General features: G+C 32.7%; 2 protein-coding genes across 2 annotated transcripts in view; one reads left to right on the top strand and one right to left on the bottom strand.

The window, feature by feature from the left end:
- Positions 1-18,620, top strand: part of LOC129216644 (voltage-dependent calcium channel subunit alpha-2/delta-3-like) — a 476,626-nt gene that overhangs the window by 100,328 nt on the left and 357,678 nt on the right. The window lies entirely within an intron of this gene.
- On the bottom strand, positions 4,694-15,315 carry LOC129216132 (U8-theraphotoxin-Hhn1c 1-like). The gene is made up of 4 exons (XM_054850288.1): positions 15,027-15,315; positions 13,598-13,706; positions 11,578-11,663; positions 4,694-4,828 (listed from the first exon to the last, which is right to left on the bottom strand). The coding sequence occupies exons 1-4, from the start codon at positions 15,066-15,068 to the stop codon at positions 4,790-4,792; spliced, it is 276 nt and encodes a 91-aa protein (XP_054706263.1). The 5' UTR covers positions 15,069-15,315; the 3' UTR covers positions 4,694-4,789.

Here is an 18,620-nt window from a genome sequence, read left to right on the forward strand (position 1 = left end):
TGTTGAAATAAAGTTTTGTTTTCTGACTTCTATGCAACAACACAAAATTGGTTTAAAATCCTGATCCCGAAGAGTCAAGATTACAAATTCATAAAATTTGGATCGGACATGAAATTTGGATTTCTGACCCATAGGGGGCTCGATTGCCTGAACTTTGAGTTTTTTTTTTCTGGAGAGTTCTTAGCAACTGTATTACTGGGTCTCCAACTCGGGAGGCTATACATTGAAGCAATGCGTAATAATGTAGAAAAATCTATTTAAATTGATGCCTCTATTGTCTTAATATATTTTTAAAAAGTTATAATGTGATTGACCATTTAAAAAGTAATGTCTTGTTTCCTGATTTTAACAACAACATAACTGTAGCTCGGAATCCCACAGTTAATTTGATTACGTATTGATGGTAATCTGGATGTGCTGCTGAAGAAAATAAGTCCTTAAAACGGTATTTTTTAGCGCATGGTACATCAAAATACCATTCGAAATCACGGTTTTTGCTATATTAGCACGACTCTCTAACCAACACAGAAAATGTATCTCCATTTTGGGATGCTATGCATTCAAACGATGCTTAATAACAAACAGAATAAGTCAGTTTTTTGACAAAACAACAAAAATGTGAATTGTGGCTTTATTTTTCGTCTATCTCGTAATCATATTTAGTGATGTAAAAAACGAAACAGTTACTTTTGCACCAGTTAAAACAGTTCAACCCCTCGCTAAGTAAGTACCTTTGCCTGTAAATTTATATCACTTTAGTAGAATTCAAATTATGTGACGATCAATGTTTCACCTTATTTTTTGCGTTGATTCAAACCACAGATTGGTAATTGAAAATTAAAATAAACAAATACGAGGTAAACTTTACACGTATTCAGTAATTCCTCTGATGCTAGAAATATCAGTTGATGAGTACATTAATGTAGCAAAAGTATAAAATTTTTGCTTAAATATGATATAATTTCTATCCTATTGATTTCGCATATATTCCAGCCAAGAAACTCCAGAAGAAATGCAATAAGAGCCGATAAACGATTCAGATCAATACCCATAAATCGATCAAACTGTCTTCCCCTGCTGGAGGAATATTCTGCGAACAAAATCCCCAAAGCCGATGGAAAAGAATTTCCCCAACAGCCCACCTCTGTGACTTTTCACACAGAAAGAGAACACCCGATCCTTATCATGTACGGAGTCGGCCATCTATCAACTGGAAAAGGGGGAGGGGCGGCATTTGTTGTGCGCCCTCCACCCAATCACAATGTGAAGTGCCCCTCTCTTAACGTTATCTCCGGGCGCAAGGCTATTAAGGAAATTACGGTAATCGAAGCAAAAGGCTACAATGTGGCTGCTCTTGATGACCAGGGTACTTGGGCAATGCACGAGTTTTGATTTATTTACACTAAATTCTGCGGTTGGGTGAATGGGGTAAACACAACGCCATGCTCCTGAGTCCAGCAGACCATCCCAGCTTTTCTGAATTTATCTCTTCTGAGTGAAAGAAAGTATGCCAACACCCCCCCTCCATCTATTTCTTGTAAATACCCCCACATTGATCGAGCTTAATGATCGTATTTCCTTACATATGTTCTTACCATGTTTATGATCGCACCATCAAATGAATCTGGAAGAACATGACTGCCTATAAATTTTATGGATTTAGTGATAGGATGCTGAGAGCAGGGGGAATGTGTTGGTCTGCAGTAAATAACTGAAAATGATGAGAATTCACTGCGCTCCAGAAGGTTTTGATTTATTTCGGCATTTTATTTTCATCCATGGGAGAGGAATTTTTGTTATAATATCAGTTTGATATCTTTGATGCTTGGGCTGTGTTTTTAAAGGATATGCTAGTTGTGTTTCACATTTAATTTGGATTTATGAGAGTTTTGTTTTTAATTTCAAAATAATTCCCTTTTTGACAAATTAAGTAACTTATTTCAATTTGAAAAATTTTTCGTTAAAATGTTTTAAACGTTCTTTATTCGTATATCGAATTTCTATGCTCAATGCTTATATTTACTCCATATTTTTCAGTAAAATTTTTCAGACATGAGGGTATCTTTGAACAATTCATTTACACTAAATATCTCTAATAATTTTTAGCAATTTGAAAGTTATACTATAAAACACTATATAAAGTAAGTTTATGCTGTTTATGCTTCCCAATTGAGCATCCCTCAACGTAGTAACGTTGTTCTGTACGTGTGCAAAATAAATAAATAAATAAATAAAAAACGAGCATGTATGGGAATCCGGTAGTGCAGAAGAAATCTAGAGATACATATTTCTCCCTGCAATAAGTCTTTAATGTGCTTTTTTTTTTTCAGTTTATTTTGAAATAATGTACGGCAAAAGGAAATTTTGAAATATTAACTTCTTTTTTAGCACCACTTACCGAGTAAAATTTTGACTATGTAGTAACAAATGCAATCTATTCCAGTCAAGAAAAAAATACCTCTGAAAGTCAAAACATGAGATAATACAGGCAATCTTCAAAAATTGAAACTCAAATTGTAGTATTTTGCTGAAAGTCAAAAATTATTTTAATGTTATCAAATGATCAAGTACTTGTTATTAACATTTAAAATACTAATTGGGACCTTCTAATATTCGCTGCAGTATTTATTTAGTTAGTATTTAGCTTATTTGTATTTTTATATTTTTTATAATTACTTAAGTGCATGCGGGGCAAAGTGAAATAGTTCATTGCGTTTACTCATTCAATCATTTACTAAATCACTTACATGTTCATTTATTGACTAATTTATTTACCTTACATCATTTAATAATTCATTTATTAAATATTTTACTTACTTATTTTATAATTCAATCACTATTTTTTATTCACTCATTTATTTTTCTTCGTGGATTAATTAATTTAGTTATTTATTATATGGTGCACAAATTAGTTTTAAAAGGTTTTTCTCAAGTTTGACGCTTTATTGTGAAAAAATAGTTTCATATTCATTTTTTAAAGTATTGTTTATCGTTAGCCACTACCTTTTCCCATTTTCTGGCAATTTTCAGATGCCATTGCGAAAACACGATGCGTCTTTTGATGCGAACCACGAACCAATCCAATTTCGGACTTTTTCAAAAGAGCGGAAGTGCTGATCCTCAAGAGCATGCTTCATCGACGAAAACAAATAGTCTGAAAGAGCAATGTCTGGGCTATATGGCGGGTGAGGTAGAACTTCCTATTTCAGCGTATCTAGGCATGTTTTGACCAGCTACGCAACAATTAGTCGAACGTTATCATAATGCAAAATTACGTTTGGCTGTTTTTCCCATAGTGTTCGGCTCAAACACGTCAATTGAGTTCGGTAAAGTTGTTCTGTGATGATTTCACCTGGTAGTAGCAGCTAATACTAGTACATTACCCTCAGTTGGTCACACCAAATACAGAGTATGACCTTGCCATACTCTGTATTTGACTTATTTTATTTATAAATATTCGGCTTTGGCATATGGACAGGCAACCCGTGTGATTTTTTGCGATTGGGGACATCGTAATGGACCCATTTTTCGTCACTAGTAGCAATACGATACAAAAACGTTTTCTTTTTGCCGTTGAAGCAGCTCCTCACAAGTGAAACAACGGCGTTCGACGCCCTCGTCTTCAATTCATACGGAACCTACTTTTGGATCATTCCCATTGATTTTAAGCGAACGGATATGGCTTTTTTAGTCACTCCTAATGTTTTTGCTAGTTCTTCTTCCATTTGGCACGAGTCTTTGTTCAATTCGGCATCCTCGAACTTTTGTAGCCGTCCAACACGCTCATTGTTATTGATATTAATACCACCACTTCTAAAACGTCAATACCAAACTCACATGTGGAAATCGATGGAGCATGTTCCCTGTAAGTTTCTTGTAGCATTCATTGATCTTCAGCTGCACTTTTCTTCAAATGGAAGCAGAAAAGTTAACTTTCCCGCACATTTTGTTTTGTTGGCACAAAAGTTAACAAATTCAGAGCACACAAAACCTAAGTTGTTTCCACTTTAGCCAACTGTCACATACTGAAAATGAAGGCTTAACAATGAGGTTATAAAATACAGTTAGTTGCATCATTGTCTGATACTAGTGAAGCCATCTCTTGAAAATCCTTTGAAACTTATTTGCATACCAGATAGTTTATTGTTTCGTTATCTTTTCGTTTAATCAATTATCTCTTTATTTGCTTCTTAATCTGTTAAAAAATATTTTTCATAATTGAATAGAAAACATTTCATTCGAAAAATATTTGATTTTTCACTTAGCCCCATGGGAAAAAATGTAAAATTTCCACTTTCTTTTGAAGGTACAATTTTACTGCCAAAAATTAAAAATATTGCTTCAATGCAGTTTTATTATAAAATAGAAAATCTCTTTATGTACAGAAATTTTCAAACCAAATTTCCAATTTGTTCATTTTAAAAAAACTCATTCATGTTAACTATTTTACTTGCCCACATTCCCCTACTGTAATTTTCAAAACAAATTTCTATTTTTTTTGCAATTAAAAAAAGTAAGTCATCTCAACTATTTCACTTTTCACCACATACATTCCCCTACATAGGCCCCAAAATCTCATAGATGTCATTGCATTTCTAATTCACTTAATAAATATTTTTTATAATGTGTTTTCATTTCGGTGATTTTAGTTTTAAAGTTTTACCACAAAACAAAATTTAATTTGAGAAAATATTTTATTTCTTTTCGTGAAGGTTAAGTATACAATATCGTTTCCTTCCTGTAAATAAGTAATAAATGATTTCTTCTTTTTCGTCTCTGGACCCCATACCTAAACGCACTGGGTTTGACCGAAAGGTGCATTCACACTCTGAAATAAAACAGAATTTGTTACATTATTAGAAATTGGTATTTTAAAAAGCTCAGTCCAATTATTAGAAATTTATATTTCATTTTTTTTCTAGTTAAATTTCTACCGAAGAACACATTTTCATCTTTTAACTTTCTTCTTTTAAGAACCACATATTTTATTATCGTACATCAAAAATTTTATCGCTGTAGGCCTGTAAGAAGCTCTAATCTAGTTTTTGATAGTTAAAACATTATAAAAAGTAATGATTAGCATGAACAGTATAAAAAAAGAAAGTCCATAAAAAACGTATTATATTTTTCCCGAAACTTTACTTAAATCCAGAATTTTCACCCCCAAATATTAGTAATATATAGAAATAAAATTACATGGAGATAATTTTATTACTTTAAACGTAAAATTACTAAACGTAAAAATATTACACGAGCTTCATCTAGGAAATTCCCAGGCATGCCACTGTTACGAACATTGGAAAATTAAACAAAACGATGCAATTACAAGTTCAATTGATACTTCAATGACCATTACGTACTAGTACAAACTTATTGACTACTTGTACGAAAAACTGCTGGCTTTATTAATTTTCTGATAGCAAGAGGAATTAGCAATGCGTTAATTATTGAAAATATCTGACACATCTGCTACCGTACCTTTTTGCTACATTTCTGCTTCTTAATTCCTTGAGGTAGGCGGTTCTCCATTCCAAAATAACATACTTGTGGTACATTCAAGAAAATTTGACCGAACATATCAAATTAATTTTATAAATAAAGGTATACAAACTATTGTCTTGCCTATTTTGTTAAATAATAAATGCACTCACTCATGGCGTGTAAAGAGAAACAAATTCAATTAGGGCTTTCTGCACACGAGGTGATTAGTTGAATCAACTTTTGCCTGTCAATTAGTTGACGGGTGTTCTTCGTTGTGTTCACAAGAAGCAACTTAGTTGAATCTACTGTTCTTCTAGCAAGCCGAATTTATTCGAGCAGTTCCTCCCCAACGCTGTTAAAACTGAACTGAGTTGACTCAATTAATTTATTCGTGTGTAGAGCGAATATTTGGCAATGTGCCAATGAGTTGAATCAACTAAAAAGTTAATTTAACTCATTGGGTTGAGAATAGTAGCTGCACATGTGCCTGGCGTGCCTGTTGAGTTAACTGTTCTGTGAAGGATGCCGGACAGTTTACATCATTACACTTCTTGATAACCGCCCGTTCAAAAAATGATTAAGTTTTCCTCGTGTGAAGGAGACCCAATGCTTCTGAATCTATTCATACATCGGCTATTTTTCCTGCTATTTCTTTTTGTTCATCATACTAAAACTAAAGTTAAAATAAAATTTTGGTATATTTTCGAATACTTAAACATAGCAAAGAAGGTAGGGCTTGTTGAGGTAAAAAGGAACATGAGGTAATTGGAAACAAACTCTTAGTTACACACTTGTGGTAATTTCTGAAACTTAATTGTTGGTGAGTGAAGACTACAGCAACATTTAGGGTCCGTTAGGGTAAAAGGAAACGGGGTACATGATAATAAAGACTATTGCCACACTTTTGGTCATTTTTGAAATTAAACTGTTGGTGAGTGAAGACTAGGTAACATTTTGGGTGAGTTGGAGTAAAAGAAAACACGGTTGAATGGAAACAAACTCTTAGTATGGTAGTTTCTGAAACTGAACTGTTGGCGAAAGGGGTCTGGGTCGAAATCCCGACAGCCCAAATCCCGACAAGCCAGAATCCCGACAGACGGTAACTCGACTGTCCGATATCCCGACACTGTCGAAATCCCGGCTGTCCAGAATCCCGACAAGCTGGAATCCCGACAGGGTCGAAATCCCGACATGATCAAAATCGCGACATGATCAAAATTCCGACAAGCCAAAATCTCGATAAGTCAGAATCCCGATAGGAACAATATCCAGACAAAATCTAAATACAAACACTCAATTTTGCTTTATAAAAGACAAGTTTTAATTAAATACTAGCCGCCTTTGGCTGGTGCCTCGTCCTCGACACAGATATATATGCTCAGTTTTTAATATAAATTTACATATTACTTAATACGTTCACTTTTATTATACACATATTACATGAATAGTTTGCATATTAGTATTTTTGAACCACTCTATTTCAAAACCGAGTTCAATATGAGTTCAACTGATATTTGGTACAAGCATGGAACCACATGTGATTTAGTACTGAATGGTTTTTAGCTTCAGGAGGGCGAAGGAGTAGAACGTTTTTTCTCATTATTTGTGACTGTCATGTCTCGAGAAGTAATGCAAGAATTCAGACAAAATTTGGTCTGCAGACTTTGTGAAACACAAGGTGCTGTTTGTTTGTGTGTGTGTGTGTGTGTGTTAATCCTCTCAAAGAGATGGCGCAAACAGATATTCTTTCTCGTTAACAATGACTGCTATTATCTCAAGAAGTAGGGCAAGGTTTCAGACAAAATTTATCGTACAGTTTCAAATTTATTTAAACAGGCACTATTCTGTTTTAGGTTGATTTTTTTTAAAATCATTTTTTTATATTCATAATTAGCGTGATTAAATAAACAGTGAAAAATAAATTGAATTTAAAATTTTACTTAGTTCGCCTCAAGATTAGCCAAGAGAGAAAAATGAAGAGAATTTAAGTAAGCTTAAAAAAAAAAAAAATCTAATTTGAATTCTGAAACTTTGAATTCAAATTATGTTTTTCGCAATCACGAGTTGCGACAAGACCCTACTCATTAGAGTTATTGTTTCTAGAAATGGCTCCCCCCCCCCAAGCATGTCCCTCCTCCTGGGTGGTTATGTGTGTATCGTTGTGTGTGTTCAGGCATAAGTGTGTGCACGTAGGCCTGTGTATGTGTGTAAAGGCGCTCACGCGTTGGCGAGTGTGTATGAGCATGCGTGTGAAGGACATGGACGCCACCACCCAGCAGAAGTGGATTTTGGGGGACAGTGCTCAGGAACAGAGCAGCCGTGCCGCCGCCGCGCCGGTGGGCGGTGGTCCCAGCTAAAAAAAATCTGCAGAAAATTTAAGCATATTTGGAACATGCTTTCTAAAGAAAATCTGCAGATTTTATCTGTAGATTTTTTGCAGAAAGCGTGTCTCAAATATGCTCAAATTTTCTGCAGATTTTTTCTGCAGATTTTTTTCTGCAGATTTTGTGAAGAAAGCATGTTTCAAATATACTTAAATATTCTGCAGAAAATCTGTAGATAAACTGCAAAAAATGTACCCAGCAAATAAAAAATAGTAGATAACAATTAATAAGAAATGAAATTAATGCAATAAAAATCCGAAAACATTTTTAACTTTAAGTTTCGACATTTCTTTAATAAAAATGAGTAAATTCACTGCAGAGTGGTGTTTCATGTTCGTTTAACAAAACATATAATTAAAACTTGAACTACGCATCCAAAATGAAATTTTAAATTTTATTGAATTGAAGCTTATACAAATTGAAATAATTAAACCAAATTTGTCACAAAAATACATCGCTATGATTGTAAAATTAGTATAAAGTTTCAAGACGAAATAATAAATAGAACAATTTGTAAAAATTAAAAAATTCGAAAAATTCCTCCAAATCGACCACGTGGTGGAAAGTAATTAAGTTAATTAGGCTGGTTATTATTGAGACATCGTAACACATTTTTTTTTGTTAATAGATATTGACAACGTAAACGTTCGCTCAAAATTTTAAGTCAATCGGTGAAAAGAAAAAATTTCAAAAATTAAAACCTCCGATTAGGCATAACATTTCAAACTAACCCTAATATACTATACACTTATTAAATAAAAGTTAATTTAATCAAATAATAATTCGTGAATTTTAAAGTGTCTTACCTTTTTGTGAACCGAGGCATGAATCCAATATGTTTTCATGGATTTCCAATGATGGAACTTAACATTTCCCTAATTATTTGTTTCCGTGACGGAGCAAAAAAACAATACGCGTCACCTGGTCGAGGGGTAATCTACTCTCGTAGCCTTGTGCTTGTGGCACCCGAATATTGCGGGACGGACCGAGGCCTCCGTGGACGGTAAGAGGCTTGGCGTTCGGTGCGTTTGTACTCATTATTCGAACATTATTTCAAGTCATATTTGTTCTTATTTAATTTCAATTTCCTGGTTTTTCTCCAAGTGAGACAAATTTGACTCTGTTCTAATCCGTATCCTTCTTGAAAATGACATTTTTGAAAGCCCTTTCAAACCATGTAATAATTTGCGTTATTCAATATCGTTTTGTTTTCAAAAAAAAAAAAAATTGATGTATTGTAATTTCACTTTTATTTGATTTGAATCATGCACTTATATTAAAATTGATTTTCATGTCATATTATTTGTATAACACAATAAACAGACATTTTTTATTTGATAAACGTTTCAAACGTGTTGAAATGCTTTTAAATTTCAATTTAAGTTATCAAAATATAAATCAAAGTTCTTGGGGGAAAAATTTAAGTAATTTATTACTGATTTTAATAAGCAAAACAAAAAAATGTGCTTAATTTTCTAAAAACTGAAAAAAAATGTAAAAAAATTTAAAGTGTGAAAAACTTTTATGCTGTAATAAAACTTTAAGAAATAATTTGAATTGAAATACAGATTTCTTTTTGGTGACCATAAAATATCTACAAACGTGCGAACTATTTAGAGAAAACTGTAAGAGAATTTTTTGTGTAGATTTTCTGTAGATCTAATTGAAGAAAATTTGCAGATTTTTTTTACCTTTAAAAAATCTGCAGAATATTAAAAGAAGACTAAAAAGAAAACTTTTTTGTGTGGATTTTCTGCAGATTATTTTGAAGACAAAAAGCAGATTTTGCTTGTCGTCTAAAAATCTGCAGAAATCTTGAAAAATACTTCAAAAAAAAATTTTTTTTCTGCAGATTTTCTGAAGATTATTTTTTGCTGGGGTGCTGCTGGTCCAAGCTGAAAAATAATCCCAACGTCAAGGACTGTCAAATGAGAACAATAAGCAATCGTAATTGCTCAAAAAAAAAAAAAAAATCTCTAAACTAGCAAAGTATTTTTCCTTTTTTTCTTTGTAGAACTGTAAATTCCGGGGACATTAAATAAAAACTGAATTAGTATTCTTTCGCAATTTTCGCACTGAAAATTTACTAGTTGAGGGGCTGCTATGCATTATTGGGATTTCGTCCCTGTCGGAATTTTTGCAGCGTTGCGGAGTCGGAGGAAAAATGACCAACTACGGCTCCGATTCCGGGAATTTTAGAGCCTTTGACTCTGACCTTTTTACACCAAAACCAGTCCGACTCCGCCAGCACTGGCAGAGTTGCGGACTTAGAGGAAAAATAACAGACTCCTACTCTTGAAATTTTAAACCTTCGACTTCCGACTCCGACTGCTCAACCTCAGAACCAGCCTGACTCCGATTTCTGCAGCCCTGGATATTGGACAATCGGGATTTTGTTTCATCGGGATTTCGACCCTGTCGGGATTTTGGTTTGTCGGAATTTCGGCTCTGTCAGGCTTCTGGTTTGTTGGGATTTTGACCCAGTCGGGATTCTGGCTTGTCGGGATTTCGACCCCGTCGGTATTCTGTCTTGTCGAGATTTTGGCTGTCAGGATTACGTCCGGATACCTGGCGAAATATTATTAGGTAACACAAAGAAGACATTCTGAGAGTTTTGCGTGTTTCCAAAGAATTGTGTAGGCATTCTCATCGTTTGAAGATGACACTGCGAAAAAAGCTGTCTAAATTATATTGTTCTTACAAGGGAAGGACTTAGAGTTGAAACATCGAAAATATTTTTCCTTTTGTCACAATAGACCAGGGTTGCCAGACGTCCCGGATTTCAAGGGACAGTCCCGTATTTTGAAAAACTGTCCCGCGTCCCGGGGAACTTACATACGGGACGGCTAAAGTCCCGTATTCTAGCTAATAACAATATTTTACAAGATGAGACATTATTTTAAGGGGAAAAAATAAAGTAAAACAAAAAATGTGAAATAAAGAGCAATAAGAAAATCACGTGGCAGCAAACACAAAAATTATTTTGTTTCAATTTGGTTTTTGTTTTGGTGGCAGACCAAGAGGAGCCGAATGATTGCTTCCTCTTTGCTCATTGACTAATGTTGGATAGATATCGTCAATCGCAATGAAAACAATTTTTATACTTTGATCGGCGACATTTTGTAAGATTTAATGCTTTATTACGAATACGATTGAATATTTCAGATTTATCATGAAGACACGTTCTACGTTGGAAAGCACCCCTTAAAAATACACCATATCCAGTAACTGCCCTCAACCTCGAAAATATCACCCCCGCCCCTTCACTCCTAGAAGCCTGTCCCGTATTTACTGTTCTTAAATCTGGCAACCCTGCAATAGACCCCACTCGATAACCTACCATAAAAATGTTTTTGCACTGCATTTAAAGCAAGAAAATTGCGATGGAAATGTACATTTTTAGGAAAGTAGTTGTAAGTAGAAGGTAACAAAATTTGAAGATGGTGAGACATATTTTCAGTTATTATTATTTAACTATTTTTAGGGCTAACCTAACCTGGTAGCATTGGGAAGGCTACACAGATCCTAATCACAGCATTACAACGCTGCCTGGTTAGTTTTGCCCTCACTATAGCGTTGAAATTTTCGCACCGTATGAACAAACTAGTTAAGAAAGCGCGCGCTATCAGTTTTTAGTTGGGTAAATATTTACTACTATTATATACACTAAAAAAATAAATCTTGTAGGAAAAAATGTAAAGATCTTGCATACTGTATAAACACATCTCAAGCCGTCTCTGCATGGACAAGTCAGAAAATATTTTCCTACATCTGGTTTATCTGGGTCACAGGTGTCACCTAAAAAATAAAAAAGTAAAAAAAAAGAATGTACAGAAAAAAGAGAAAATTAAAGTAATAAAATATTTAAGCAATAAGTTTTCACCATTAAGATAAGGATAAAACTATTCCAGACTAAACTAACCAGGAACTAATAACTGGAGGGAGTAAGTTCAATCATTGTCTTTCGAAGAGCTGAGGCAAATATCTCGAAGTAACATGCACTGTAAAAAAAATCCGAAACGTTACTGAATATTTCCGTGTAACGTTTGGGAATTTCAATGCTTTTGATCTACTTCTTGGAAAAATCAAGTATTATTGTCAAAAAGTTTCCTGAATTGCTACCAATCGCACGAATGCCAAATTTTCACCGTTGTGAAAAATATTTTTAGCTCCCAGTTTAAAGATAACCTGAACATATTTATAAAGTGTATCGGCTTCAGCTCGATTGCAGCCCGTCCAGATTTATAAGGCTCCCAAAGGGTGCAAGTAAGTCTATGGACTACGTAGCTTTGCAAGAATTGCAGGCTAATAAAATTCTTGATATTTACTTGCAGTTCTGTCTTAGCTTTGGCATGTTTTTCAACACTGCTATTAGAGCTTTGCTGGAAGCACTGGAAGGTGCCAAGCTATTATATTATACCTACTTAGGTTTACTCTAAAATTACAGATACACGACTGGCTTTAAGCGGGAAGATTTCTCAATATTTCAAGAAGCTTCCAAGATAATTTCAGGAAGGTTACCGAATTTTAGCGGAAAACGTTTCTAGTTTTTGTAAGATATGTTGCTGGAAGAAATTGGACACACCAGCTGCCCATCGTTTTCCAGGAACGTTTCTGAATCGTTTTTACAGTGGGGTAAAACGACGAATGGGATGCACGTTTTACGTGAAACGAGTGAGAGAAACGTGATTTCATCCAATAATTACCTTAAAGTATATCACGTGACTTGAGATCCTTGCTTTAAGATTTGAAAGCTTCACTCTCTTCACCTTATATTCCTTGTTAGTGTACCAGACAAGAGCGAAACGGCAGTGCGTCGATGTCATAACCGGGCTGTCGGTGCATTACATGTAATTTTGCCTTCTCTCTAGCTTATGGGAGGTAATTTATCGATTATTATAGTATTTGTGTCCTCTTACTTTCTTCCAAATTATTTCTGTTTCTATTTCGACTTGATTAAAATAAATTTACGTTTTCGCGGTTGCAGTATAAAAGAAACTATAGCATATTTATATTTCGAATATTTACAAACTGTCGTACAGTTTCGAGTTTTCTAAAATATAAATCATTTCTGTGGAATCGTTGTTAAGATAAAATTTTATTGTTTCTTAAACATCATACATACTTTCTTTTGTGCAAATTTCATCATTAAAGTTGTGAAACTTTTCCTGAGATTAAAACTTTTTTTACGTTGGTCTGTATTGCAATGAAGTTACTATAGCCATATGCTATATTATAGACCTCTGTGCAGGCAAAATATACATTTTTTTTTTGAACTAAAGCATACTTTAAACTTAAGCTCATGAATGATCTATTGTGTGAAATAGATAAAAATATCGAAATGTATACATGCTGGCTGTTTGTAAAATTATGTTGCTATTCAGAGTCTAATGAACTTCCAACAGCAGCTATGTATTAACAATGAGCCGAGAAAGAAGAAAGGATGAGAGAAAGAAAAATAAAATCTTTGATTAAACTCTGTAGCTATGCGCTAACAAAGAAAAATCTAGAGAAAAATTGCAATCAGTAGTTTGAGCATAATTCAAGCACAAAAATTATAAATAATAAAATTATATAAATTTTCTCATTAACTTAAACATTTTAGTCAATAGGTTTATATACATTATATAGGTCAATAAGTTTATATACAAATTTTTACTTTACTTAAAAATAAAACTGTCGTCATAAAACAAGATTCACTATTAACTCCTTTTCATTACAATATAACGTACCTTTTTCGCCGTATTTCTTGCAAGAACCTTTAACCCAAGGCGATAGTCCACCCGTGCAACAATAGCCTTCATCACAATCATCTTGAGAATAACATCCAAGGATCGTAGTCTGTTACAAAATTCATGGCATTAAAATTCAATCATGTATATTTATAGAATATTTGAGGCAGTGAGAAGCAAAGGGACGTAAGTAGAAAAATTAAAAATTTGGAGATAACCAGTACACATAGCTGAACCTCTCCTCTGTCTTGGGGCAAGAGATGGTACTAGCAGCCCTGGTAGTTGTTACTATAAAGCATAATTTTGAAAAAAAATTCAGTGAAAGCCTACCTAGGATGCTATCTTTAAACGCATTTTACTCAAAATTTGAAAATGTCCACTTACATCCCTTTGCTTTCACTGCATCATTTCTTAACTAAATTTCAGGAAAATAAGTAGACATGTATTTAGGACTGCGGAGTCGAAAAAAAAAAGGATAGACTCTGACTCCTTCAACTTTAAAACCTTCGACTCCAATTCCGACTCCTTAACACCAAAATTTGTCCGACTCTGACTCCGACTTCGCTAACACTAGCAGATTTGTAGACTTTGAGGGAAAATGATCGACTCCGACTCGGATTCTTGAAACTTTAAACCTTAAACTCTCGAATCCGACTCTTAACTCCATAATCAACTGAGACTCTTCGACTCTGATTCCGCAGTCCTGCATGTATGCAGTTTTTGGAATGTACGGTACAGTGAGTAATTTCACAATCGTGTTCATTTTTAAACAAATATTGAGGCGTTTAGCATGCCTCAATATTTCAAGAAAAATACATGTGATTAAAAAACGCGACCTCAGAAATAAGTGTAAAAATCACATAACGAGCTTAAACGATACCAATAATTTTTCAGTCGAATTTAATTAAGCTTCATTGCTATAAAAAATGCCAATTGTCCCATAATATCGCATCCATTAAAAAAAATACTAAATGTTTAAAACATCGAAATCACAATGCATTTGTATGTATCACACTTTAATTTGGGTCTTTTTTTTAAAATAATTTGAGTCTTCAGAAAAACACAAAATAAAATTTGCTTTTTTCTCCTCTAAAAGGTTTTGTCATACTTTAGAAACCAGAAAACATGCAACTGCAGAGAGGGATATAATGATATAAAATGGAATTAATTTTATTAAAACATTTTTTTCCATTTTTTTCTAAATAAATTTCGATGAATTTCAAAAGACTAAATTTTCCCCTCAAAGCAACAATAGGATATCACGCTGTTGTTCTGAGATTTAGATGCCGACTTTTACGAAATCCAAAATCTGCAACTAAGGCACATTTCATCCGATAGTTAGAAAAGTTGGCTAGATCGCAATCAAAGTTGTTTTTACAACTCTACCGAATTTCATAAACTTCAATTTATGAATTTAAAATATACTTACAAAGCATAAACATGATGCAATTATGAAAACCGTTACGTTCATGTTTAAGTTTATATATTTTTTTCAAAAGTGCGAGATTTCAACGTTGCCTATAGCAAAATGAATTTATTAAAAATCTGCAAATTCCGTAGTAAATTCCGCAAAGGAATTACATCCTTATCAATTTTTATCTTGCTTGTGATTGATTCCAGGTGTTATTTTTTCTGGCATTTATGTATACTTGCATCTGTTTGAAGAGAAGTTTGTTATTGGATTTCAGTTAGAGTGCTTATTCGCTAATGATTTTTTTGAGATTTTTTTAAAACCATTTTCCGGACGAATTTGAGATTAAGTGTAAAACTTATTTCTAAAATGATTCCAAAATTCTATCATTTTTCAATGTCCTAATGCGTCTTACACATGACAGAATATGGAAGTTTTGTTTTTTATATGCTTAAACGAGCCGCTTTGCACGGTTTACCTTGAAAACAAAAGATATGCCGAGTGACGCATGTTTAACAATCAAGCTTAAATAAAGAAAAAAAAACAAGTAAAATTTACCGTCAACGCGTAAAAAATCGCAATTTCATAACTAAAAATTCAAAAGTAGATCTCTTTGGATAATTTTTTTACCTCCAAAAGTTTAGTTATTGTTTTGATTTCTTCTCAAATTTGTCAACATTTCAAATTTCCTCCACCCTTAAAAAAAAAAAAAAAAAAAAAAAAAAAAAAAAAAAAAAAAAAAAAAAACATGATTAAAACTGAAAAAACAAGGGAGGGGGAATTTTGTGTCGGCGAAACTGGGGGGGGGGGGGGGCATTATTGTTATTAAAAGGCGCAAACAGTTCGTTTCGTAGATTATCTGGGGGGTGGGTTGAGGGGGCGAAAAACCGTTTTGCGAATTCTTGAGCATCAAAGAACCTCTGTGCCAAGTTAGGCAAAGATCCGACGTAAACAGTGACTTTGTACAAGGATAAACCCACTATGTAAATTCCTGCACAATATTATTGTAAAACAAACACACAGAAAAATAAATATCCATTTATGTATATGTATAGAATGTGGTTCACATTTTTCAGTAGTGGTTCAATTTCGGGAATCTCTTTCTCCTTCCTGAGCATATGCATTTTAAAACATTTTATGACCATTTTATGTAATGAACCTAGTGAAAATAATCCATAGCATGTTTCCTTTTGAGGCATGACACTATGACTTTCATGAAACGTGTATGAAAGAGCAAACATTTACCATGAAAAAGTTTTTTCAGTTTGAAATTTATTCTAGGTTTTTGTTCCAGTTTGTACTTTCAAGAGATTTAATTAACTAATTAACGAATGTCTGATTTCGTAGCTTAAACAAAATCAAAAAGTAATGCGCTGTATTATAATACAAAATTCTGAAGGTAAGCAAAAAACCAACGCTTTCCCATTGCCAATTACTGCTAAAAATCGTAAGTCACAATAACTACTAGTCGGATTTTTTACCTTTATGTCTGTGCGTATTTTTTCAAGAACTTATCCCCTTAAATTACTCTTTCAAATTGAAAACAATATTAATGTTTGTAATAGTTCCTTTTTAAATTAACCTTTTGGGTTTAACATAAACTGAAACAAATTGATCTTTTCAGTAAAATTGCACTTTTTTAATATACACAGCATTAGTTAGCATTAAAGGTTCAATTAGGACAAATGACTCAAATAAGGTTTTTTTTCGGCCCTGCGTGAAAGAAATTATTTGAGATTTTTCACGTGCACATTTATTTATTCGAGTGATAGTAAACGAAATTTCATTCCTTAAGCTTAAATGACTTTTACAAGACATTTTTTTTAATTGCGATATTATTTTTAAAAAACTAGATTAGAAATTTAGAGCTGCTTTGTTTCGGTGGCAATCAATATTCTCAGTTTCATAATGACCACATATTTCGTTTTTTTTTTTTTTTTTTTTGTGCAATAGGAAAATTTAAACATTCAAACAAAAACTGTCTTTTTAACTTAGAGTTTCTCATTAATAGAGAGTAAACATGTGCTTTTGAAGTTTTTGTAAGACATCAATTACCTATATATATATATATATATATATATATACAGAGAGAGAGAGATAGATAGATAGATAGATATAACTAGATCCCGGATTATATAAAATAAAAACTAAAAAATATGAAAAATATGTACTAAAAACACGCCAACTATTTTTTTTAAAACTTAAGCCAAGGAAATTGTCACATCTAAAAAAAAAAACCACTTCTTTTTGTTACTAAGGCGATAATTGCATATTAAAGCAATATTTACACCGAAAGTGATAGGCACATTAACTACTTTAAATACCATAAATCACAAAAGGTTTTGTTTTGCAAAAAATTCGTCTTTTTGCATTTAAGATCATTTTTAAACATCAAATTATTCTTTAAATTTATACAGAAAACTTTAAAATAAAATCTTTTTAGAAACGTAGTAATATGCAGCTTTTAAAAATAAAAAGCCGTTTTTATCCATTTATGTGCATTAACGTCAAAGGGGGTTAAAATGTGCAAATGCATATGGACGTCTGCGCTTCAATTTATTCCTGTTGTTATATATAACAAAGTTGTACAATTTTCAAGATTTTGAGAAGAACTACGATGCAAGAAACAACGATGCATAAATGTAATAATGCAAAATTAATAAAGATTTTAAATCACCAAAAGTTTATTTAAGTTGTGCAAATATGTATCTGAGTTGTTAAAAGAATCCAAAGGATTGTGCCACAAATTTTCTCCGAATGCAGGCAAATATAGGAATTTTTTTGCGAACGAGAAATCTAACTAATTAGGACAGAAAAATATTTTTGTAGCTAAGTACGGCAGCTCAGCTTTAAATTAAATGTTAAATATGAGTTAAAATAACAAGCTCCTAGTTCCATTGAGGTTATGTAATATTATTCAAATTAATTTAGGTACAAATTGCCTTTGCATTGTATTTCGTTTAAGCAAACATATTACAACTATTAGCGTTTTTTGAGAGAATGGCCTTAACTATTTTTTTTGACTGATTTAAACCTTTGATATAATAACTATGTCTACCACACTTATGAAAAATAGTGTGCTTTATTCCTTTTATCATATCATATTTATTGAAAATGTTTTGAATTCTGCGATACTTATATATTTTTCTTCTTTTATTTTAGGTAAGTTTTCCCACTGTTTGAATCATCATTATTTCTGAACTAATAGTTGAGTAAGTTATTTTCTAAGTAATTATTTTTGCCTAGGGTCTGCACATTATGTATTTCAATGTTTTTGATAGTATATAGTTTACCATTAAAGTATATAGTGCAGTTATTTTATAGAATACCTAGTTATTCCATGATATAACTGATCGTGTTCGTTAAAGTGCATAATATGCTATTAATTTGACACCTTAAACTAGTTATTCTATGAAATAACTAGGTATTCTATATATAAACTAATGAGGGACAGTTAAAGTGTAAAATAAACAATTCATCTAAAATGAAATAACTAGGTATTCTATAAATAAACTAATGATAGACAATTAAAATGAAAAATAAGCAATTTATCTAATTTATGCATCGTATAAATAGTATTTATGGAAACGTAACATGAAATTATTTGTTACA

This window comes from Uloborus diversus, chromosome 2, assembly GCF_026930045.1.
Source record: "Uloborus diversus isolate 005 chromosome 2, Udiv.v.3.1, whole genome shotgun sequence".
Lineage (NCBI taxonomy): Eukaryota > Metazoa > Arthropoda > Arachnida > Araneae > Uloboridae > Uloborus > Uloborus diversus.

Excerpts from the sequence above, each read along its gene's own strand:
- LOC129216132 (XM_054850288.1), bottom strand. The coding sequence starts at position 15,068 with ATGAACGTAACGGTTTTCATAATTGCATCATGTTTATGCTTT. Across the intron at positions 13,707-15,026 it reads TTGCATCATGTTTATGCTTT|ACTACGATCCTTGGATGTTA; the intron begins GTAAGTATATTT and ends ATTTTGTAACAG. Across the intron at positions 4,829-11,577 it reads GCTTGAGATGTGTTTATACA|AGTGTGAATGCACCTTTCGG; the intron begins GTATGCAAGATC and ends GTTTTATTTCAG.